This window comes from Tupaia chinensis, unplaced genomic scaffold, assembly GCF_000334495.1.
Source record: "Tupaia chinensis unplaced genomic scaffold, TupChi_1.0 Scaffold000096_1, whole genome shotgun sequence".
NCBI lineage: Eukaryota > Metazoa > Chordata > Mammalia > Scandentia > Tupaiidae > Tupaia > Tupaia belangeri.
This window is the reverse complement of record NW_006159558.1, coordinates 1,725,585-1,750,853: the sequence shown is the minus strand read 5'-3', so window position 1 is coordinate 1,750,853 and position 25,269 is coordinate 1,725,585. Positions and strand designations below refer to the sequence as shown.

The window sequence follows — 25,269 nt, the reverse complement described above, 5'->3', positions numbered from 1 at the left end:
TGACAGCAGACACGCCATCAATGAGGAAGGCAGCCCAATCAGGAGGGAGCCACCAAGTGCAAACAGTTCAGCACAGGAGCACCAAAGCCTCTCCTCTGCCAGCCTGTGTTATCCTCTGAGGGATAGCCAGGAAGGAAGTTGGTTTTGCATGTTTTGTTGGAACTAACAAACAGAAACATCTGTTGGAGAGGAAAGCAGGTGTTGGGCAAGGGTTGCAGACATGCTGTAATTCGCCCCTCTCCTCCAGCCTCCATGGGGATCCCTACACTGTGTTCCTTAACACTAGTTAATGCAATTTTTGTGATAATTGTAGAGCAAATAGAGCACACTCTCAAATATAATTAGGGAAAAGTGTTTCTAATTAACTTGTAACTCGTGAGTTGCAAAGTAGAGCCACAAATCAGTTATGCATTGTCAGCCCTAACAAGCAAAAACGCAGTGTACATTTCAATCTTGGCAAACACACACAGCAAAACAAAAAGCCCCTGAGGATTCTTTCCTTAGAACTTTAAAAACTGAAACAGAATTGTAGGTAAGCACAGGTACGTTCCCGTCAGCGGCAGTAGTGACCAGGACGTGGGAGGGCAGGTAACCGCAGGTGGTTCAGGGGCACCCACATTTACCTCAGCAGTGAGCAAATACAGGCCATGTTCACATGTGCATCCCCATGGGTGTCCGGGGCATTTGAAGGAACCCGCAGAGACTCTGCAGGGAAGGGGAGAGCCAGATCATTGCCTGTCCCACGCCAGATAACGGTACCATCAGTGACGGTGGCTTATGGCTGGCTATAAATTAGTGGGCAGTTACAGGCAATTCCAGCTTTTTCTCTCTCACTCAGACACTGGATATGATGTCACCTCAAATTCATTCTTTTAGGTCATCGGGAAAGTTGCGATGTACTTTTCTGTGCCAAAATGTGTCCTGATTTCCCGACGACCCAGTAATTTGCAACAACGATAAGTGAACCCCATGTGTTTACTGGCAGTCTAACCACTACTAGCAACCAGTCGTTCGGGCATCTCTCCAGACAGATCCAGGTCCATGTCTCCTAACCTCTCGCTGCGTCTGCCCACCGTAACTGTTCATCTTAGAAAGTGGTGTTTTGCTGTTGTTGTTTTGTTTATTCTTAAACATGCATGCTAATAAGAGCCACTGTAGAGTCTCACTGAACGTGTAGATGCCCAGGCTGTGACCACAGGAATCTGGGGTCCATACAGCTTTTATTGAGTACCCCAAGCAATTCCTATGATTGGAGAAATTGGGAAATCACTGATGTAGAGAAGACTAGTTTTGGAAACAGAAGACTAGCGAATGTTCCACAAACCAGCTGTGACCTTGAGCCAGCCTCACACATCTGACCTCACGAGACTGTTGGGAGTACTTAAGGCAGAAACAGACATGAAGGCCCCAGCACAATCCTTGGGTGCCACCACCTTCTAATCTCCTTGGCCTCCCCAATTTTTCTTCATAACACCTGCTGGCCCTTGAAATGGCAAGCTTGTTTTGTCTCCTTTTATTGTCTGTCACGACATTAGCTGTACAAAGGCAGGTCTCTGTTTTAAGCTGGAAATGTTCCCTCATGATTCTCTTACTGGATTATGAAATTCTCCTTGTAGTCTTGATATAATTCATTTCTTTACCAAGAAATACCAAGATTCCTCCCAGCTGTGGTCCTTTTTTCTTCCTTCCTCCATCGGGCTTCCTGAACAATAAGCACCAGGATCTTGGCCATGAAGAAGGAAGCCTTAGCCCTGGGAGGGCTAGTCCATGGCTAGAGGTACCTGGGCCTACCGTCCTGTGTCCCAAGCACCTGGTGCTCACTGCTGGAGAGTAGGCACTCAGCAACAATTTGTCTAATGAATGAGTGGATGAGACCCACAGCCTGCGCAGCCACTTCCAGCTCTAGCGCTGACGTGGGTGCGGCTATTCAAAGCTGACTCAGCTAAAATCAGCCTGGTGGAAGAGCCAATTGGAACCAGAATGGTACTGGTGGTTGTAAATTTTTCTCTTTGAATGCAATGTAACTGGAATAGTTGTTGCAGAGAGAGAATCCTGCAGTGGTTAAAACGACAGGGGATAGGAACAGACAAGAGCTCTATAAAGAAAGCATGAGATTAGAAACTGGCTAGATGACTTCCTGTCAAGAAGCAGACGAAGCACAACACGTATCTTCTGTCCTTCTCAAGCATGTATTAGTGAGGAATGATTCTTCCCCAGGCCTGATGTTTCCTTCCTGTGAATGGAGCCCAATTAATGTAACACAGGCCTCTCCCTCTTCCCCTGGAAGGCAAAGGAACTTATCCAGGTCACTGCAGGCACACCAGGTGGGCTCTGCCTTTCTTCATTTTGGAAATGATGGTCACAGGAAACTCTTATTCCTCCAAAAAATGTGCCCTGGGACTGAGTATCCCTCTTTCTGGTGTGTATAAGCTAAAGGTTTGGCTAGCAGCCCCTGAACTGGGCCTCTGACCTGCCCGCTAGCAGAGATGAGCAGATAATGTGGCCTCCCGTTTTGTCAGAACTTGGTTGTGGAAAAGAAGAAGGCCAGCCACCTGTTCTGGAATCTAGGCGAATATATTAGAAAATCTTGTTTTTAGAGCAGTGCTTTTGGGTTTGAGAACAAAGGAAGACTCAGTCCCAGCCAACACTGCTCTCCCTGTAGGACTGCAGAGTCACTGCACAGCCTGGACCAGGGCACGCTTCTGGATACCTTCCTGTGTCTGGGACAGCTTCTCCTATGTGTACCATGGCTTGTTTTCTGTAGTTTTAAATTTTTTAGATTTTTGTCATAGGGCACATGTACTCACCAGAGAGAGGGAAAGTGAGAAATCACCCCACCCCCAGGAGAGCTGGCCAAGCTGCAATCTCTTTTCTTTCATTCTCTTCCTGGGATTTTGGGCATGCACACACATGTGCTGGTGTGATTTTCAAGTCGCTGGGTCTGGGACTTGAACCACGAAATCGGTCATATGGGATGCAGCTGCCTTAACCTCCATGCCACCTGCGGGTCCACACAATGGCTTATTTTTTAATCTGATGGGCAGGGGCCAGAGTTCACACCCTTGCACAACAGCATGAGTGAGGTCCTGAGTGTTGGTCACCGATCCAAGTGTGAGGCCGTCCAGGCCTCAGCTGAAGGACCTAGACTTCACAGCAGCACAAGAACCCCAGAGCCCCAGACTGTGCAGAATTTAAAAGTTGAGGAGAATGGTTTTTATACTTTTCAACTTAAATGTGATGGACTTTGAACTTTCACACACAATGGTAAAACATATTGGTTTTTCGACTTTAATTCCTTTGAACTTTAATGTCTTTGGACTTCAATATGAAAGTGGATTTAAACTTTGATTTTTTAAACTTCTCTTTGGGAATGTGATATTTGGTAGGGTCTGTATTAACATTCGAAGCATCATTTCATTGCTGGTGTTTTGTTACTGGAGCGTCTCTATTCAGTTCTCTTCCTGACGTTTAATCTTCTCACAGAACTTCTGATTTGCTGTGTTGGATAACATAGTTGGACATTATTTAGGATAAGAAAGAAAATTAGGATTTAATTTAACACTCAGAAACACAGCGACCTTGAATTTGATTTAATAATTTGCTGTTTGAACCAATTTCAATACCTTTTTTTTGAGAGATTTTTGCTATATGGTGTGTGCACTTGCCAGAGAGACACAGAGAGACGGAGAGACAGGAAGCAAGAAATCACCCCCCAGAGGGGATGACCACACTGCAATCCCTTCTCCTCCATTCTCCTCTTGGGATTTTGCACATGCATGCACACCTGCCTGGTTGAGTTTCACGCCACTGGGACCAGGACTCAAACTGTGGTTGGCCACATGGAAGTCCAGCACCTTAACCACTATGCTACTGGCTGGCCCCTTCAATGCCTTTTGATGTAATGTACAAATTGCTCACCTAGAGTCCTAGGTGATTTCCCAAAAAGGCCATGAATCTAAAAAACAAACAAACAAAAAACTACCTTAAACTGCTTAACTCCTCCTTCTGGAAGAGTTAAAGAAAAGCAGGCTGGAGGATGTTAGTGGGGGAGAGGCATCCCCTCTATCCCAACCTCTCCTTCCATGGTGTTTAATTAATGTTACACCTTAGATTTCTCTTGAATTAGCAAGCTTACTTGACTGACTGACCTAAAGTAATGGCTCCAATCTGGCTTTTTATCAGCAACAGCAATACTGTTTAGTAATATTTAGACTGTTTTATCTATCAAACTATTCCGAACTCATGTCGAAGATGTTACTTATTAGGGACATAATGGAATGGAGAACAGAAGGACAGACTGAGTAGAGGAGAAATTGCATCACATTTGAACAAGGAGCGAAATGTAGGTGAGCTGAGCTGAGAGGTGGAGCTGAGGGGAAGCCAGCCTAGTCCAGGATGTACAGAGAGGGGCCTCCACCCCAGTGAGGTGGCCACCTGTGCTGTGGAACCCTAGGAAAGATCCACACTCAGAGAGGGCAGCCCTGTGGGCTGTGGAAGTGAGAAAGTAAGCTACAAGGGATCATCGTTGAGGTTAAACAGCTGCACACCTTCTCATTCTCCGCTCCCATCCGGGTACAGAGAACACCCACCTGCACGGAAAGCACGCAAGACCAGATAAGCTATACCAACGACTCGGAGGACTCTCCTAAGAGGTGGACTGCGCTGGAGATGACTGAAAAGCTACCGTGAACACCTGAGCCTTAGAGAAAACCCCTCCTCACTAAGGTAGTTAAAGGATTTTCAAGAAAGTGTGAGGAAAGGAATCAAGAAGAAAAAACAGAGAGGCAAGACATTTATGGGACACAGAAATGGATGGTAAGCTGTTGATGATAATGTGTTTAGTATCTTCAGCTGGACTGGTGTGACGTGTATTCATGTTGGGTAAATTCACTCGACAAGGTGTGGTGATGTGTAGTGATTGAGTGTATAAAACAATATAGGTAAAAAGTAAATTAAAAAAAGAAAATGGAATGGTTAAAAAATAATCTTCAGCATACCGGCTCACTTTTACCTGCTCACCCTGAACTAAAGCGTCACAGAAACCAAGCTTCGCCTGTTCCCACAGCACCCAAACAAACTCTATCCTTTGGCTTTAAAAATAAGCAGAACACTGAGGATCAGCACGTAGTTAAAGTAAACCTGCAAAATCAACGAGAGACTCCTATTTGAAATACATACATCCAAACAGGTACGGGAGAAAAGTGAGCTAATTCATGTTACAAGAGAAGGTACTAGTTCTAAACGCCTTCAGAGAAATTTAAGATTAGTTTATATGCACCAAACAAGAATAGAGGCTATAAAAAACATAAAAGAAGTGTTCTTAGAATTAAACAAATAAATAAAGATGATAATTCTATAGGTCCCTGAAGAAGAGTTTTATGGGCAGGATGAAAAACTAAAAGTTGGATATTGGTTAAGTCTCTCAGAACGTATAATACAAAGGCAAAGGGTTTCAAATTATTTAAGAAAATACAAGGCCAGCCCCACAGCCTAGTGGTTAAGGGAGCCCACTCCCCTTGGCCAGCCACAGTTTGAGTCTCAGCCTCAGCTGCTTGAAAAATATGCTGGGCATGTGTATGTGGCTGTCCAAAATCTCGACAGGATGGAGAAATGGAGAAGGGGATGCAGCATGATCACACCCTCGGGGGACGCTTGCTCTCTCTCTGTTTCTTGGTCTCTCTCTGGTGAGTACACATGCCCTCTGGCAATTAAAAAATTTTAAAAAATACAAGAAAGAGAATTGACTTAAGAAGTTCAAAATCTGACTAATTCCAGAGGGGACTGAGAAAATATCAGCAGAAGACTTTTTTTTTTAAGACAGTGTTCTGTCAATGAAGAAGGGTCACGGCTCCTTTGATGAGGAGTGTTCAGCACACCTAGATGTAGCCTCGGAGAACTTTATAGAATCAAGGATAAAAGTATGCCTTAGAAAAATAATTTCTATCCCAAATTGCATAGCTGGTAAACCTCAACCACATGTGAGGGATTAAGACTGACTTTTCCAGAACTTCATGTTCATGCACCCTTTATAGGACCATATAATACAGCAAACTGAGAGGAGCTTATAGGGACGAAGACACAGAAGTTCTAATCCAGGATCGCTGTGCATCAGGTGCACAGAGAATTAGGCAAATCTTGCTCAAAGATAGAGGATTCTGGAAGAGAAATCTTCAGAGAAAAGAGGGAATTAGTGATGACTGAAATCACAGATGAGTTTAAGTCCATGGCCTAGCTCCTTAATTAAAAGAAAGTCCATCTGCATATGAAAAGCATCGACTGGAAGAATACATGGCAGAAGTGTTCCCAAGGACACTAGCTTTCAACGAAAGTGAAACATACTAAGTTTTAAGCATATAATAAAAATTGTTTTCTTATGATTTGTAAAGCATTCTGAAATCTTTAATTGGGCATTTCAAAATAAGAGTTGATTATTTCCATATTTAGGGAGAGAAAAATTGCATTGGTCAAGTCCAAAAGACATGCAGCATTTCTAACCAAAGTTTATTTGCTCAGGGACATTTCAAGTAATAACTGGCACTGTATAGCTTCAACTGGGTTCAAATAAAATTCCAATCACCATCACATAGTAATTATTGCACAGGAAGAAAAACATTTATTGCCGGGCCTAACAGGCAGAGGCAAGAAATAGTCCACTGTGAACAGATAACTGCCTTGCAAACATGCAGTTGTTTTGTTTCGTTTTATTTTTCAGCATGCATGTTTATGTGTTGAATGTAAATGCATGTAAATATCTCAATTTTAGCATTTTATCACTGTTCAGTTTGCCAAGCAACTGCCAATGAATAATTGAAAGCTTTGCAAGATCTTTTCTTTCTTCTAGTCCTTTATTATTCATAATTTAATATTCCTGACCTTAGATCCTTCCAAGTATAAGACTAGGTCTAATCTAAAACCTGGCTTACAAACCATGGTCTTCATGTTTTGCTTTTTTGTATGTGTTTTAATCACTATAGTTGTTTGTTTGAATATTTGTTTACATTATATTCAATGATAAACATCCTAGTTTATAAATATCTGGGGAGGAACCAAAAGGGGGACTGCCCCGTTCATCTGCTTGCACAAGCTAATTGTCAGGGAAGGGACTGCAACAGGGCAAATGCCCCTGAGCTACGAGGGTCCCCTATAAGGTGCCGAGTTGTTTGTGACCCCTGGCTGAACTGTGTATTAGGTCTGCCAGAGAACTGCACAGGAAGTAAAAGGCACCGTTATACTTAAATCAGCATTTTGCTTAACTCATGCATGGATACCTAAACTAATTTCAAAAAGGATTTGCAACAGCTCTTCGTGACAGCAGAAGTAAAGCGAGTTTTTTTTCCTCTTACACTCTACTCCACCTTTGGAGCCCTCAATTACCTATCTACCTAGTGTCTAAACTGTGGGCACCTTGTTCATGGATGTCCGTATAAATATTCAGGAGACAGTAATGGACAGGTTCACCATTTAGAGCATCCACTTGCTGAGTTGGTGTGAGTCAGCTAAATATGTCCACACTGCCTGTAGCACTAGGCACCTGCAGAGGCCCAAAGGTGTTTGAGAAGCAGATGATTAAGGAATGAATGAAGAGCCCGAACTCATGCAGGAAGGCTCAACTGTACTAGAGTTCATTAGATTTGGGCAGAGACAAGAGTCTTGGAGGAAGAGGAACAGAAAGAGAATAAAACAAAAGAGAAATGGAGGAGGTTATGACCTTGACATTTAACTGGGTTAGTTGTACTGAAATGCTGGATTTGCAAAGCTCTACAGAAGCCAACAGACTCCACACTTTCCTCGCTCACTGGCAGATGACTGTGGGCTGTTGCTGAAGGTGAGAATAACTCTCAAAGGCTCTGTGAGGTGAAGCCATTTTTCCTGAGTTTATGCTTGCTTCAGGCAGTGTAGTGGGCTTTGGCTAGATTTTTATCAATGATGTGATATCAAACAGAGGTCAGCTAAGTCTTGCAAGGTCCCAGAGGCCCCCAGATTTCTGGAAATATGGTAAATTGAGAAGGCTTTGTTATTACATACTTACTCCCAGTAGCAATTTATTTAATCTGAGAATGTTCTCATACATGCTCTCCTCCCATTTCCTTCCCTAGAATGGTAGCTTGGCCAAGGTGTTTCATTTTCTTCAACAGTATCCGAGATAGCAACTCCAGAAACCTTGAATTTCAGCCTGTCAAAATGTTTCAATATGTGTTCCTTTCTCTCTTCTTTCTTTCTTTCTTTCTTTCTTTCTTTCTTTCTTTCTTTCTTTCTTTCTTTCTTTCTTTCTTTCTTTCTTTCTCTTTCCTTTCTTTCCTTTCTTCCTTTCTTTCCTATGGGGACTGTGTGCTCACCAGAGAGAGACAGAGATAGAAAAAGAGAGATGAGAGTTCATGCCCCAGCAAGGATGGCCATGCCACAATCTCTTCTCCTTCATTTCCTCTTAGGACTTTGGATACATGTGCACGGGTTCCTGGGGTGATTTTCAAGCTACTGGTCTGGGACTTGAACTGTGCAACCAGCCATGTGGGATCCAGTGCCTTAACCTCTACATCATCTGCTGTCCCTCCTCCTCCCCTCTTGAAGCTGTTTTCTTGTCCCTGTTTCACCCACCCTCCTCCTGTACTTTGATGCACTAAAGCAGTCTTCAATCGCCCCCGGGGGAATGACCATGCCACAATTCCTTCCCCTCCATTCTCCTCTGGGGATCTTGGGCACGCATGCACACGCGCCCCACATGAGTTTAAGCCACCGGATCTGGGACTCAAACCGCGGTCGACTACATGGGAGTCCAGCGACACAGCCATTACGCTAACTACTGGTCCCTCGATACAGGTTTCTTTGAGAAAGGTAGAATTCATGTCTAAACTTCAACCAACCAATAGTAAGACTTAGGAAACAGCATTTCTCCTAGAAGGGGAGAGGGGGAGTCTTGACCACCAGCACATGCCGATGGGGAAACAATGGGACGTGACATGACTGTGGGTGCAAACCTTCATTCTTCTCAAAAGAAGTGAAGGTACCCTCTCTATACACTGATTACTAGCATCCTTCCCACAGCCCAAGTTTTGCAAGGAAAGGAAACTTGTTGACATTTTGAAGAGGTTATTTGTCATTGATGTTTCCAAATGGGACTCACATAGACATTTTTTGATGTCACCTAGATGCACATAGTGGCGGGAGGTGTGGACACCCAGGATCTGTGAGAAGCAGGGCTGAAGGCAATGGAGTCATGTCCATCAGTTCCTTACAGCCACATCAGATAGCAACAACTCTCAGGGCATGCTGCTGTGGGTGAGGCCATGTGACCAGGCCATGTGGTTCCTTGTGTTTCAAGTCATTAATCACCTTAACTCTTGCACGTGGCTGCATTTCCTTGGAAATGACAGAAACCAGGACAGAGCATGCTTTTAGGCAAGGGTTTTGTGTTAGAGCTAATGCAAAGTTTAGCCAAGTGCAAGTCTTCAAATCATGCCATGGCGGCCCGTGGTGCTCACAGTGGTGCTGCATTGGTCTGCGGTTCTGTTGGCTTCACAGACCCAGTGGCAAGGTGTGAATGCACAGGAGCACCCTGTTTTTGTCACGCTCACTGTGTTCTGTCTCTTGCAGGCATTTTCAACTTAAACAAGAGCCAGGACAATAAGGTCAGGTATTCATCCATAACCAGAGTTGCAGGAAATATGTTCAATGATATAACTCACCCCAAACAGTCCTAGATACATGATATGTGAATAAGTTTACCTGATCTGAGTTGTGTCAAGCCATGTTAGTTTAGCATGAAACATTACTTTAATAACACTCCAACCCTTAGCCATTCTTTACTCTCCCAAGACAATTCCCTCCTTACAGAAAGAAGAAACAGAGGGAAAACAATCTGTGTCTAGTTTTAAGTTAGCTAAGAGTGAGAAAGAAATGTGACAATAACCCCGAAGAGTAAAAACTTAAGAAAACACATTGATGTCAGGAGTTCCACTCAAAATCGAAAAAACGTTATGACTCTCCAGCTTGAGTAACTTTATTTTCTTAAATAAACAAATTTGCACTGAGTTCATCAGGATAGCTACAAGGGAGTTTCTGAGATGAGATAGAAGGTCAGTAGACTCACAGATAATTAAAAGATCTTTCTGGAGAGTCAACTTTGCAATCCGTTTGCCAAATACTTGCTTTTAGGGATACTTTGATGAACCCAAACCCAATACCACCTAGAAGAGCAGTGAGCATAATCAAGAAGAGTAAGCATGAGGCTAATGTAAAATCTGTGATTGAGGCCACCAATGTCATTAGCCACTAGCACTCCAGTAAGTAAAACTGCATTTTAAAAGTGAAGGATGACAGCTCACGGCCAATGTTTCCTGTGTCCACAAATATTCCAGGAAAGGCACCGGCTAAATGCTTTACGTGACTCATTCATTAACCCCTGAGGACTCTCTGAAGTAAGCACTACAATGATCTCCACTTCACAAAACCCCAAACTCCCAAGATCATGGAAAGACTTTCTATCATGTTTACTTTAAAACATTCCTTAATTATACTAACACAACCGTGGGACTGTTACTAGGTATACGTGTTTTATTTAAGACATTAACTGCTAAGTATGACACGCTCTCTGTTAACCACACTATAAACCATACTATACACCTTCTTATCCATAACTCACTTGCCTTGGTCTGTTATCAGTTAGTGATGACGCAACAATTGCTCTATTAGCTGACAAAGACTGCAATATGATCATACAGTTTAAGTAAGGTCACATTTACTGGATTCTTCTTGTTTAATATGATCCATCCACGTGTATGTTCGGTGCAATTTAATCACTCGTTTGCTCATTCGAAAATACAAACTGAGACTGGCCGTGTTATTAGCATCCCCGGGAGGCCCCAGGGGACACTATCTGCTTAGCACATTTGCTACCACGCTGGATCAAGGGAAATTGAGTTTGACATCAAATGCAATCATTTTGTAATGATTCTAACCTGTGACCAGCTCCCGGATCTCCAGGTCGGTGGTCTTGCGGAGCAGCCTCACCAGCGCGGGGATGCCGCCGCAGTTTTTCAGGGCAATTTTGTTATCGTCATTGGCCTTCCCATACACCAAGTTCCGCAGGGCTCCACAGGCACTACGGTGCACTTCGGTCATCCGATGGTCCAGCAGGTCCACCAGGAGCTGGATGCCTCCCTGTCTCCGTATCTGAAAGAGCAAAGGACACCATTTCAGCTTCCCATATAGTTTCCGTATCTTAGGCAAAAAAATAAGATGCTTTTCATATGAAGTGTCTGCTACAATTAATTGCACTGAACTGAATTAAGGAATAAAAAAGAAAACGAGTGAGTGTTCTCCATGAATTTTATTGCCTGCCCTGCCTTTACTATCCTCCCAATAAAAGTTCAAATGTATTTCTTTCAAGCTTAAGAAATTTGGAAATGTGATTTTAACTTTATAATAGGTGTCCAGCAGGTCCACCAGGAGCTGGATGCCTCCCTGTCTCCGTATCTGAAAGAGCAAAGGACACCATTTCAGCTTCCCATATAGTTTCCGTATCTTAGGCAAAAAAATAAGATGGTTTTCATATGAAGTGTCTGCTACAATTAATTGCACTGAACTGAATTAAGGAATAAAAAAGAAAAAGAAAACGAGTGAGTGTTCTCCATGAATTTTATTGCCTGCCCTGCCTTTACTATCCTCCCAATAAAAGTTCAAATGTATTTCTTTCAAGCTTAAGAAATTTGGAAATGTGATTTTAACTTTATAATAGGTGTCTTTGATATTTCTCTCTATAAAAGTAAGCCACATACTCAAGGCACGACGCAGACGGAGGAGCAAAAGGCATTAGAATGATCCTCATTCCTTAGACATACTAAATTTAACCACTGTCTTAAAGGGCTGCAGGATCGATGTACAAAATGTTAATATTATGCTTCCTAGGAAAATGCCCCCAACATTTTAAAGGGACCATGAACTAAATGAGAAACTGGAGGAACTGACACAGGAGCTTACTCTCCAGAGGTCTGGGAAAATAACAGTGTCATCCCAGAGAGAGAGACTATGTTAGGCCAAGGCATGCTGTGCTTAACTCAGGTACTTGATGTACAACACCACCACCAGCACGTCCCATTTCAGTGTTCTTTAGATCCCTCTCCCCATTAGTAAATGCAAAAACAAAATCATTGCAATATCTTTAAAGATGAGTGTTCTCCTTGCTGCCCTTCACTTTGGAAACTGGCTTTAAAATTTAAAGTGGAAACAAATAAAATGGTTAGTTACTGTACAGACTATCTCATGGGGTTTTCATCACTGTAGCTGCATCTGGACACCTCTGCATTTGTATAGAAAATAACATGACTCCTTCCATAACATCTTTTTCTTTTTCGTTTTTTGAAACTTTAGTATTCCTGAAGAATCGAAAGATCAGCACCTTTCCTACTTAATGTTATTATTCCAGAAAATTCATTCATGGCACAGATGTGGCAGGGCGTGTGACTGACGGCCTGAGCTTTTCGATGGTGCTCAAGTGCCACTTTGTCTACGGAATGACGCTCACTCCGCTGGCGCAAGCTGCAATTCAGCATGCGTTTACCTTCACCTGTTACGGAATTCTTCACAGCGCTAGCCACGTCCGACCTTCCTTCATAGGTCCACTCTCACTGTCTGTCTCCTATTAGAACGCAGTACGTCAGGGAGGGCTGGCATCTGTGCTTTGTCCACTGATACAGCCCTATCCCTAGTCCAGGTGCAGTATCAGACACACAGCAGATACCCACGAGATGTTGGGTCATCGGAAAAGTCATGATGCATTTTGAAAAGAAAAACATAGAAAAAATGTGTCACGAATTTTCTGATGGCCCAATATCTGTTGAATGACAGGGAGAGGTTAACATATTATTTGCTAAAATAGTTTCTCCGATTTGTTAAAATAGTGCTGTTCAAAATGAAGTAATGTCCCTCTTTAAGGGGAACAGCCAAGAATGCATGCAGGGCCCCCGGCAGCTCCTCTTGCACCAGCTCATGAACAAACCCAGGGCAGCTACACAGTCGCTGGTGGACCGCTGACCTTTCAGAGATGCTACTGAAATGATTTTCATTCACCCACAAAGTGAGAGCAGAAAACAGATCCTCACAGAGTTCAAGGCTGTAAGTCCCTCATCTGGAGGACAGGAATGTAGTTCTGTGTATCACACCTGCAGTGGGAGATGGGCCAGGGAGGAAGACAGCGGGACCCCAGAACAGCGCTGAGTGACCTCCCTGTGCATCTGCACACCAGCAGGGGGCGAGTGCAACTTGGGAAAGTGGCTTAAAGGACGAGGGGGTCTTGCAGGTCCTTTTTAAATTTAATCATTATCCATCAGTATGGGTTCCCACAGCATAAATGCACTGCCTGTCCAGGAAGTTAAGGATATTTTCCTACATAGTAACTTTCTATTCCTGTGTCTGTTAATTTCTATTTTTCTATCCCCTCCCTCCTACCCTTATCTAACCACCCCCTCCTATATAGTCTCCACTCCTTTTAACCAAAGGGAGAAGGAGCAAGAAAGCTTGCTGATGTTCTACTCTATCGTAACACTTCAGAGGGATGTTCTGCTTGTACAAAAAGGTTAAACCATGAATGTCGCTTTTCCCTAAGTGTGTATTTGAACATACATGCTTTACTTCAAAATTTTCTACATTAACTTTTTGAACAATGGTGAAGCCATTACAAAGAAAGATAACACAACTAGTCTTACAGTAAACATATCAGTTATGCCATAGGGCCGGCGCCACCACGCCCGGCCAGTTATACCTTACAATGAAACGGTATTGGAAATCTATTATGAATCTACCTGTCCATTTTATTTAAATGTATATATTTTAGCTATAACAGATATTTGAATTAATATTCCTAGGTTACGATATTATTTTTCTCATTTATACAACTTAATGAATTAAGTTATTAAAATATTATTTCAATACATTAACAGAAAATGAATTCAAAATGAGTGCAGTATGAATTCTTAATGGTATAATGAGAACACAGTGTTTTCAGTCTGACCCTAATTGATGCCACATGCTCAGATTTATAATGAGCTCTACGTTCTCTGTTAATTTATTTACAGACACAATAAGACAGTTGCTCTTCCTCTCGAGGTCACCAGATCATCTGCATTAAAAACTATGTTTTCTTGAGGTCAGATTTTATCTAAGAATGTGAGTTCCATGTCAGGTCTTTGAAAGCAAACATCAGTTGATATTTAAATACCCACATGTGGGCAACCGGCTGGCCAGGTCCTGGGTTCTTCCTTCTCCTCTTTTCCCGACAGGACAGAGGGAATCCTCCAGCCCCTGTGATGGCCACCCCTCCTCTGCACTGTTCTGCCCCAACCTCCCTTCTTCCCACTGTCCTGCACCAGAACCTTCCAGTTCTTTCCGTACCCAACCCCAAACCCTCTGAAGCCTCCAAAGAAACCTGTTTTAAACCTTACCGAAGTACAGGAGAGTACAGCCCTTTGAAAAACTCAGAAGAAAACATCTCCTCTGAGATGACATCTTTATTTCCTCTCCCCCTAAATGTCGAGCATGCAGTTTCCAATTTATCACCCACTTCCAGCCAATGGGGCCTAGGTCTTGTTCACACCCTGTCACCTTCCCTCCTTAGCCATCTTCATACAGAATTCTTTGAAAGTCACATCTTGAAAGAGTCTAAGTTTAATATATTTTAAGTTTGTATGAAGCAAAAATTACAGAACTTTTTTTTATTCAACAGATAACTTAACTACATTCTTTTGTTTGTTAAATATTTCTCCTGTTTTGGCCCCTTCCACCCACCTTCTACAACCCATTCCCTTCCCTTACAGTCTCTCGCATCTACACTTACCCTCTCTACTAAAACAGAGTCAATAAAATGCTGGCGAATACAGACGCATATATATTATGTGTACATAATAGAACGTAAATGCACTAGAAGCATGACTGTCACAGGGTAGTAAGTAAACAAATATTTATTAAAAGAGTAGAAGCACTGTGCAGTTGTTGTCACAGGTTTTCTTCCCCTCTCCCTTTTAACTGGTTTTCAATAGACCTTATTTTTCAGAGCAGTTATAGGTTCGCAGCAAAATGGGGCAGAGTTGGTTCCAGTGGATAAACTGCACCACCGCATCATTACCACCCACAGCCTACAGGGCTCAGCCGTGCAGAGTTCCAATGGGGTTCACTCCTGGTGGTACACATTCTATGGGTCTTGATGAATGGATCGCGGTCTGTATCCACCATGAAAGTGTCACATGAACAGCTTCACTGCCCTAAAAATCCTCCATGTTCTGCCTGGACTCCTCCTCCCCAACCCCTGCCACCTACTATCTTCACGGTTTTACCTTTTCTAGACTAAAATACTTGGAATCATATAGTAAGTGGGCTTTTCAGATTGACTTTTTTTCTCTCAATAATATATACTTAAGGTTCCTCCATGTCTTTTTATGGTTTAATATCTCATTTCTTTAAAGTGCTAAATGATTTTCCACTTTTTGCATATACCACATACCATCTTGGTCATGTTCAAATTTTGGCAAATATGTATAAAGATGCCATAATCATCTCTGGAAAGGTTTTTGTATGAACATAAGCTTTCAAGTCCTTTAGGTAAATATTATATCGAGGAATGCAATTGCGGTAGCATATAACAGTATGTTTAATTTTATAAGAAATGACCAAATTGTCTTCCAAAGTACTGAAACATTCCATACTCCCAGCGGCAGTGCATGAGAGTTCCTGTTGCTCTATATCCTCACCAACGTCGAATATTGACACTGTTTCCATTTTGACCATCCTGAGGGGTGGCTATTTGTATCTTATTGGTGTGTTTTCTTCTAAGACTGCCTGCCTGACCCACATGGGAAGGATCCAGGTACGCACTTGGGGACCTCCCGGAACCCACCAGGTGTGATGTGAGCTTGTGGGTAATCCAGGGCTGCTGAAGTTGGCCTGGACTGGGGCATCGCAATCCTGTTGGAGACGTTGTCTCTCTCACTCAGGAAAGAAATACATAAACTTAAACAAACAAACAAACAAACAAACAAGCAAAACCAAGCTACTGTCTGCACGGCTCACATTTATTTACATTAATACAAATGACTGAATAAAAGCCATAGTGTAGAAATGCATGTTAGAAAACAACGCTTTGCCTGGATGGAGAATGAACAAGTCTGGTACTCGCTGCTTTCTTGACCCTAACAAAACTGGACAAGGACTTCAAAGGGCCTCATACATAACCTGCATAGTCTTAGCTTGGGTCATTTAACGTTTCACTGAGAGATGGCCGACTTGCATCCACTGGTCTGTGTCAATAGCTCACATTTATTTTTCTGCTAAAGTGATAGAATATTCCACAGGAATAAGAAGGATGGAGGCTGATGAGCCCACTCACAGGAAATAAAAATGAGTTAACCAATCCAACAATGCGAAACCGTGCCTTCTTTCCTGGCCTGCTAGGTTTCTTACAGAGAGGGAATTTTTTTCCTTTCAGTTTATTTATTTATTTCTTCTAGGAGAAAGAGAGAGAGGAAGAGAGAAGAGAGGGTCAGAGACACATAGAGAGAGAAACAGAGGCCAACACCTCTAACAGTTCTTCATGCCACGATCCACCCTTAGAAACCCAGCTAGCTCAGCTCACAGGCACGCATGTTGCACGCTCAGTGGGGTCCCAGGACCCAACCACTGGCATGCCTTTGTCTTTTCCTGGAGAAGGAATGCTTGAACCTGACATAGTTTCGTGAGAAAGAAGGCTGGAATGTGTATGCTCAGAGTCAGTGAAGTCCACCCAGTTTGCACCAGGGGAGAATGAACACAGCTTCCAGGCCTTTGCCATGCAGTCCACTATAAAATGCTTTTGGAATTTAAACTCCAGAACTGAGAGTATCTATCTACAAGTCATTGAAGAATAGGATGCAGAGGGTTTCTCCCTTGCCCTTCCCTTACAAGGCAAAAGATAGCTAAGCCTTCTAAATCAGAAAACAAATGGATGGGTACTTAAGTCAAATACCAAAAAAGTGCAAGTAATGCAACATCACCTGTTGCAAAAAAAAAAAAAAAAAAAAGCAATAAAGCATCATCACTTAATAGTTATTTCTATTAACATAATATACATTTATCAAGAATAAAATATACTTACCAGTAAATTAGCTATTATCATTAAATTGATACCAACATCAATGAATAATTTATAGCATAGCCAATAACAGCAGTGTGGGTATATTTATGACAGTTTTCATAAAGTGGTAATAATCAGGATGATGTCTAACAGGTCAAAAAATTAGTAACTAGCAACAGAAGTCTTCTCAGGAGGTATCTGCCTTCATTTAGAAAATTAACTACTTGGGGCCAGCAGATGGTGTGGTGGTTGGGGGTGCTGGACTCTCACATGGCCGACTACAGTTCGAGTCCCAGACCTGGCGGCTTTCTCTCCTGTGTCATATTAAAACCTCTCAAATTAAAAAATATATAAATAAATAAAATCAAATAGAATAAATAATTCTATAATTCTTTTAAAAAAGTAAAATAACTACTGAGAAAAGCAAGACCCTGAGGGCATGGTCTATGAGGCATGGGGGCAATAAAAAATACTGTTTCCCTGTTTTGCATGTGAGGGGAGAGGATGCAGATCTGGAGGGAGAAGACAGAGTGGCTGGAGTGGCCACCTTTTGGCAATCTATTGGCTGATGAAATAAGTCCTTCAAAACGGCTGGGCCCTGGGTTTCTTTTTCTATACCCTTCAGGGATCTATTGATATTTCATTTTAAGCAAAATGGATATACCTTTGGGCTTCTGGGTTCATGTTGTAAGAAACTAGGCTGGACCTGAGGCTCAAAGTACATGTAAACAACAGTGCACAAAGCTATCACTAAAAACGACAGACCAACCGACCGATCTATTTGCCAGGTGTATTTAAGTGAAGAATTTGTCTATATATATAGTAGTTTTTGCTATAGGGCACGTGTGCTTGCCACAGACAGACAGAGAACGTGAGAAATGACCCTCCGAGGAGGGTGAACACACTGCAAATCCTTCTCCTCCATTCTCTTCTCAGTATTTTGGACATGCATGCGCACATGCCTGGTGTGATTTTTAAGCCTTTGGGCCAGGACTTGAGCCACAAAGTTGGCCATATGGGATCCAGTGCCTTACCCTCCACATCACCTGCTAGCCTTGTCCCTGTACATTTCTAATAAACATATTAAAACCAAAAGCCAAAACATCATATCAGCTATCAGGAAACTATTCTGAGATGGAGTAAAGGGCACTGGAGGCATTATTTCCAAACTGATCACACCACACATGTTTGGCCAATGTACTGTGATTAACTCCTCATTTTTTTTTTAAAGGATTATTTTATTTAACTTTATTTACTTTTTTTTTTCTCTTTTAGTTTGACCGGGGGGTGGGGGGAGAGAGAGATAGAGAGAGAGAGAAAGAAAGTAAGAAAGCAAGCCACCTGGTTGGAGACTCGAACCGCGGTTGGCCATGTGGGAGTTCAGTGCCCTTAATCACCATGCCATCTCCTGGTCCCGAGATCAACTCCTCTTATGGTCTTGAACTTTGCTCTACATTTGTCCTAGTAGGCCTTGGGGGTTTTGGTGTGCCTGCCAAGGCGGGACACGAAACAGAAGTTGGAATCACTCTGGTTAACAGGAACATGGTGGAGATGAAGGACGGGCTGAATGTTAGGCAGCCAATGAATCAGACTTGGTCCCGAGATCAACTCCTCTTATGGTCTTGAACTTTGCTCTACATTTGTCCTAGTAGGCCTTGGGGGTTTTGGTGTGCCTGCCAAGGCGGGACACGAAACAGAAGTTGGAATCACTCTGGTTAACAGGAACATGGTGGAGATGAAGGACGGGCTGAATGTTAGGCAGCCAATGAATCAGAGCCGAACATGGAGGAGATGAAGGAGGGGCTGAATGTTAGGCAGCCAATGAATCAGAGAGAACAGCAGAAGCGGGCTGAACCACATGCTGCAAAATAGGCAGCAATGTTTGGGTGGGACGGCTGACAACAGTTTCCACACAGCCAACCAGTAGCTGGCTGATGGATATTATAAATGATTCCAAAAGCCAGTCTCCTTGCCTGCAGGGCCCAGTTGCAACGCTTGTATACTTCGGGACAGAAAGTGTAGCGATAAACTGGTGTGGCCTGAATTCAAGTAACAACAATAGCCATACTCTCTGTGACCAAGAGTGAAGAATACAAAATAAAGTCACGTGTTCAAGGAAACACTGAATTTCCAGGACAGAAGATGGCTTTCAAAGAGAAGGAGAAATCGTTGAATTTTGTATCTATCTATGTACTGCACACACACACGTACGTATGCACACACGCATAAAGTCTTCAAAAATACATGAAAAATGTGTACAATGAAAAAGTTGTGCATGGATTTTAATGTTCTTTTGCACTAAAATACACTTGTATTTTGATTCCATTTTCCCACTAACTTTTTGAAGTCCCCTCTTATATGCTATTGATAATATGTACTAATTCAAAGTCACAATATCTGGGAGCTGGTATATAGAAAGAACTGATTAAAAAGAAGTGTTTTGTTTTGTTTTGTTATTTTTTTTAAAGACACATTTTTGCTATGGGGCACATGTGCTTGCCAGAGAGACAGAGAGAGACAGAAAGACAGAAAGTGAAAAGTCATCCCCCAAGGAAGATGGCCACACCACAATCCCTTCTCCTCCATTCTGTTCTCAGGGTTTGGGGCATGCACACACAAATGCCTGTTGTCAGTTTGAAGCCACTGGGTCTGGGACTCGAACCGTGGTAGACTACCTGGGAGTTCAGCAGCATAACCATTTCACCATCCACTGGTCCCTAAAAAGAACTACTGTGATTAAGAAAATGTCTAATTAACTAATACTTCTCAAACTAGTTTTGATTCAAAAAATTAAAAAAGTCTAGTTGTTAAATATTCTTTATTAATATTAAAAATTTTAATAATTTTTCTCAGCTTAAAATCCTACTAGAAGGGGCCAGCAGGTGGCATAGTAGTTAAGGGCGCTGGACTCTCACATGGCTGGTTGATTCAAGTACCAGATCTGACAGCTTGGTTTCTCTCTCTCTCTCTCTGCCCCTCCCTGGTCAAATTAAAAATAAATAAACAAGTTAAATAAAATTAATTCTTAAAAAGAAAACAAACAAAAAAACTACCAGAAGACAGTTTGTGGATCTAAAAAACAGAGGCCTAAGCAGAGGTTACAGAATCTCCCTTTCAGCTTTTGCTTGTTTGTTTTCGTTTGGATTGGTGCACTTGCTGGGGGGAGGGAGGGAGAGAAATCACCCCTCTAGGGGAGGGCCACCTGAGGTCCCTTCTCCATTCTCTTGAGATTTGGGCGCACACACAGGCATCCATGTGAGATCCCCCCATCTCAATCACCATGCCACTGCTGCCCGCTTTTCAACTTTAATAAACAAATTTGTATAACATATATTTGACCTCACTAAATTCTATCCCTTGCATTGACTCTACAGCCAGTTAAACTTCCAGAATTTCAATAAACTCAGTTGTCTCTTAGCAGTATTGGAGTACAAAGACGAAAATCTTATTTAGATTGTTGGTAGAAATTTAACTTTATAGTAGAAACTGTTTTTGAGAATTTTGGGAAATTGTTTCTCTCTCTCTCTCCAGTTGTCTCAAATGACCTGCTTTTCAACAGGGGAACTTACTGAATGGAAGATAAATCACTCTTTTTAAAAAATTGTATTTTAGATATGAGGCACTTTGTAGTGACTAGGGCTCTGGCCTTGGAGCTGGGACACTGGGTTAAATCAAAGCCCCTCTTCAACTTGCGTCCCCTCAGGCAGGTAACTGAAGTGTCTAGAAAATCTGAATGAAATATGATCCTCATGGGGTTGTTTTCAGGATTAAGAGAGATTGTGAATGTGAACCGTTCAATAAAGTCCTCTGTAAACATTATCTAACGAGGGACATCCCACTGCATCAATTTATTAAAGGACATTCTTAATTGATCTATTATCTGGTCGATATTTGAATTATTTCATAACGTGCTGACATGACATATGCTACCTCGTGAAAGGAATACAACTCAAGAGTTACGGCTTCATAAATTGGAGTAAGTGTGCAAACTGTGTATCAGCTGACAGATCACGAATACATCTGGTGTGTAATGACTGCGATTACATAGGAGATATATCTGTTCTAGAATGAACTGCGTGGATTGTATTCGATGTGTAAAAAGAATTGCAGAGCATGCTGCATCAGTACTGCACTGATGACGCATTTTGCTAGATGCATTTACAAAGCAAGCACATTAATTAATCTTTTGTTAAAAAGGAGTACAATTTTGTTTTGTTTTTCCCTTGTTGTGATAACTTAATTGACAAAAATAAGGCAGAAGGAGTCATCTAAAAACATGATTTTCACATAATACTAGCTCTTGGAAAAAGTGGACAAACTTTTCTGAAATATAAAATATTATTAGTCCAATAGAGAGGAGGGCTATTTTTAAATTTTATTAACAAAGTAGCTTCTGATAAATAGGTTAGTAAATAGTAGCAAACAATTCAAATAGTAACTACGTAAATAATTTAGACCATTCTACTTAGATGTCAATTTCCCCGGGGTCCATGATTTGCAAAGGCAAATAAGACAACCTCCTGGGGCCCATAAGGGGAGGAAAGGGAGTCGACGGATACTCTGTTGCTGTGTTACTTTCCTTATTCTTTCCGTGTAAGTATTCAGTCTAAATGCCCTTGTCACTCCTAGACCATCTGTGGATACTCTGCTGCTGTGTTACTTTCCTTATTCTTTCCGGGTAAGTATTCAATCTAAATGCCCTTGTCACTCCTAGACCATCTGTCATCCAGAGTAGAGTTCAAGATCAGTCTCTATCCCATCAAACAGGCCCTGTCAGCCAGCGCTGAAGGCTACTGAGACCAGGAGAAGCGGTTGCATGAACATGTAGCAAAATGAACATTTTGGAATGAACCTAAGAGAAGTATTGGGTTGTTGGAAAAGTCATGATGTGTCTTTCTATGCAGAAATGTGTTAAAACTTTTTTTTTTTTAGAGAGGTTTTCGCTATAGGGCGCGTGTACTCGCCAGACAGACAGAGAGAGACATAGAGACAGAAAGCGAGAAATCACCCCCCAGGGGGGATGGTCACGCCGCAATCCCTTCTCCTCCATTCTCCTCTCTGGATCTTGGGCACACACGCACACGCACCCAGCGTGAGTTTTAAGCCACCGGGTCCGGGACGTGAACCCCTGTCGACTATGTGGGAGTCCAGCGACATAGCCATTACGCTAACTGCTGGTTCCCGTGTTAAAACTTTTCAGACAATCCAGGGCGTGGTGGCGCCCACCCTATGGCAAAAACCTGTGGAGGCTGGAGGATTGTGGCATCGAGTCCATCTCACTCTCTCTGTCTCTCTCGACAATCCAAGAGTTGGTATTGTACTAAACAGTAGTAAAGATTCTCTCCAAACGTTTAGTTTATAAATATATATATATATATATATTGGAGAGCCTCTGAGTTGTGAAAGCACATACAGTTGCCGAGAAACACAAGAGCAGATGTGAATAAATGTGGATGGAATGGGGCCAGCAGGTGGTATGCTGGTTGAGGAGCTGGACTGTCCCATGGTCAACCACAGTTTGAGTCCTAGACCTGCTGGACTGCTTGTTCCCTTTGAATCTCTCTCTCTGTCTCTCTCTGGTGAGAGCATGTGCCCTATCATAATTTTTTTTTAAATCAATAAAAATTTTAATAAATAATGATTTTTTAAAATTGTGAATGGAATCCCACTTTTCTTTATTCTTTTACTATTTTCTTTATTCTTTTACTATTATAGTTCTTATATTAATTCAGAAACTGAAGCAGCTACAATTCAAAACCTCTTTACTATTATCGTTCCTAGATTAACTCAGAAACTGAAGCAGCTACAATTCAAAACCTAATATACGTCAAGGTTGTGTTTGAATATAACAACTCTAAAGTTCATCTAGAATAATGAACGTAGAGAAAAATATATCACAGGAGAAATTAAGAATTATATAAGGATGAGCACTATAAAAAGCATCAATAAACAGAAAAATACAATGATCCAAGAATCAACGCACGACAACAGAACAGGGGAAAGAACTCAGAAAAGATCCACGGTATTAGCAGACTTGTGGATGCCGTTGTGAAGCAGGCGGGTTTAACACCTGGGATTAGTGAAACAAGCTCCCCGTGTGCGGGGAGACGACATCTGGCTCCTCCATAACTACGCAAAGTAAATTCCAGATGGATTAGAAATTAAATGTCACACAGGAAACACAAAAGCACTAGGGAAACGTACCAATGGATATCTGTTTATACCCAGGACAATCTAAGGTTGATACAAAAGCCAGAAGTCATAAGGACAAAGACCGATTCCCACATACATTTTAAACAAACTTAGGGAGGGAGGGCAAACTGGGAAAATCGGGGGCTGGGAAGACGATAAACATGAAGTTCACATCCTTACTTTAGAGATGAGGAAAGGAGGCGGAGATGCTGTGATTGCTGTCACGTCGTGGCAGGTGGCAGAGCCAAGACTCAGGCCAGGTCTACCCTCGCAGCCCCCATGCCACAGTGCCTTACTTCTCTGTGTGGCTCCGAGCACACGGAGTGCGTAGAATGGTTTTGCATGTTTTTAAAACTGTGGGAGTGATATCATGTGATGCAGATGTTTTTCACTTGCTTTATCATACAACATTTTTTGTGACTTTATCTAAATCAATATATAAATTATACTTATTCAACCACCAAGCAAACTTTATCCACACAACTTTATCCAGTCTCAGGCTGACAGAAATTTATTTCTCACGTGGGCAGGTATTTGTTTCCAAAGTTTTATGTATATTATTAGCCACAGTGCTGGGTACAGCTGTGTGCACAGCAAAGATTTTCTGTGGGATGACTCTTGATTTTCTAAGCATTCAACTACATGATGTAGCCCAAAAGGTTGTACTAATAAATATTCTACTGGAAATAAGAGTCCCCTTGCAGAGATCTGGCACAGTTCAATTCTTCTTCTTTTTCCTTTCTTTTTTAAGGTTTTTGCTATAGGGCACATACGCTCACTAGGTGAGACAGAGAGAGACAGCAAAAGGGAAAGTGAGAAATCATTCCCCTCCCCCAGGGGATGATGGCCATGCCACAATCCCTTCTGCATTCCCTTCCTGGGTTTTTGGGCATGCAGGCACTTGCACTCAACATGATTTTCAAGCTGCCAGGTCCAGGACTTGAGCTATAGTCGGCCATGTGTGAGTCCAGTGCCTTAACCACACTGCCACCTGCTGGTCTGGTTAAAATTCTTCTTTTAACTTAATCAATTGAATAGATGCAAAACAATATCTCTCATTAGTTTTAATTTGCATTTTTCTGATTCCTGTTGAGGTTGAGTCTTTGAATAAACTCTTTAACCAAAGAGGTACAGAAATACATGAATAAAATGAGAACACTTTGCTGAACAATATAAACAAAAACATTAATAAATCTAATGAAATGCCTTGTTGATGAATGGAAAGAACAGACCCTGACAAGGCTATTAATTCTTCGAAATTTACTCACAGTTTCAAGTCATTTCAATCAAAATTCAACAGTTTTTTTTGGAAACATAACAAAATGATTCTAACCTTCACTAGAATTTTAAGCAAGAAATAAAAAGTAAGAATATTTCAGTAAGAAGGAATAGAAGACAAAGCTGAGAAGGGAGGGGACGGGTGGGGGGCTGTGAGGTGCTGTAGGTGAGGGCATTGGCTTTACTCTAGAGAAGACAGGGACTAGCACTGACGTAGTGCACACGTTTAAGGACAGCTCAATGTTCCCTGTGAGGGCTGACCGCAGACTGACCACCCGGGCTCCTGTCCTGTGAGGGCTGACCTCAGGGCTGACCACCCGGGCTCCTGTCCTGTGAGGGCTGACCGCAGGGCTGACCACCCGGGCTCCTGTCCTGGCTCGGGTCCTGTGAGGGCTGACCACCCGGGCTCCTGTCCTGTGAGGGCTGACCGCAGGGCTGACCACCCGGGCTCCTGTCCTGTGGAGGGCTGACCGCAGGGCTGACCACACGGATGTCCTTGTCCAGGTGAAGGGAACACAGAAGCTTCCAGCCTAATTGATGGGAGCACAGGACTCAAAATGATTAAATGCTACATCTGCCTTATGTTAACAAAGGAATCACAAGTGACTATGACTTTGGTCTTTTGCTTTTAATAAAACAAGCATGTTGATAATCATCACAGCCGTGGTTTGGGGCTGATTGACAGATGGCAAAGTATTTATGAA

General features: G+C 42.3%; 1 protein-coding gene across 2 annotated transcripts in view; it reads right to left on the bottom strand.

Annotated features, from left to right (window-relative positions):
• LOC102497482 (catenin delta-2) overlaps positions 1 to 25,269 on the bottom strand; it is a 445,613-nt gene that overhangs the window by 232,977 nt on the left and 187,367 nt on the right. For both annotated transcript variants that reach the window (XM_014585846.1, XM_014585847.1), the window contains exon 5: positions 10,956 to 11,169. In XM_014585846.1, the coding sequence (XP_014441332.1) occupies positions 10,956 to 11,169 (214 nt within the window). The remainder of the gene's footprint in view (positions 1 to 10,955; positions 11,170 to 25,269) is intronic.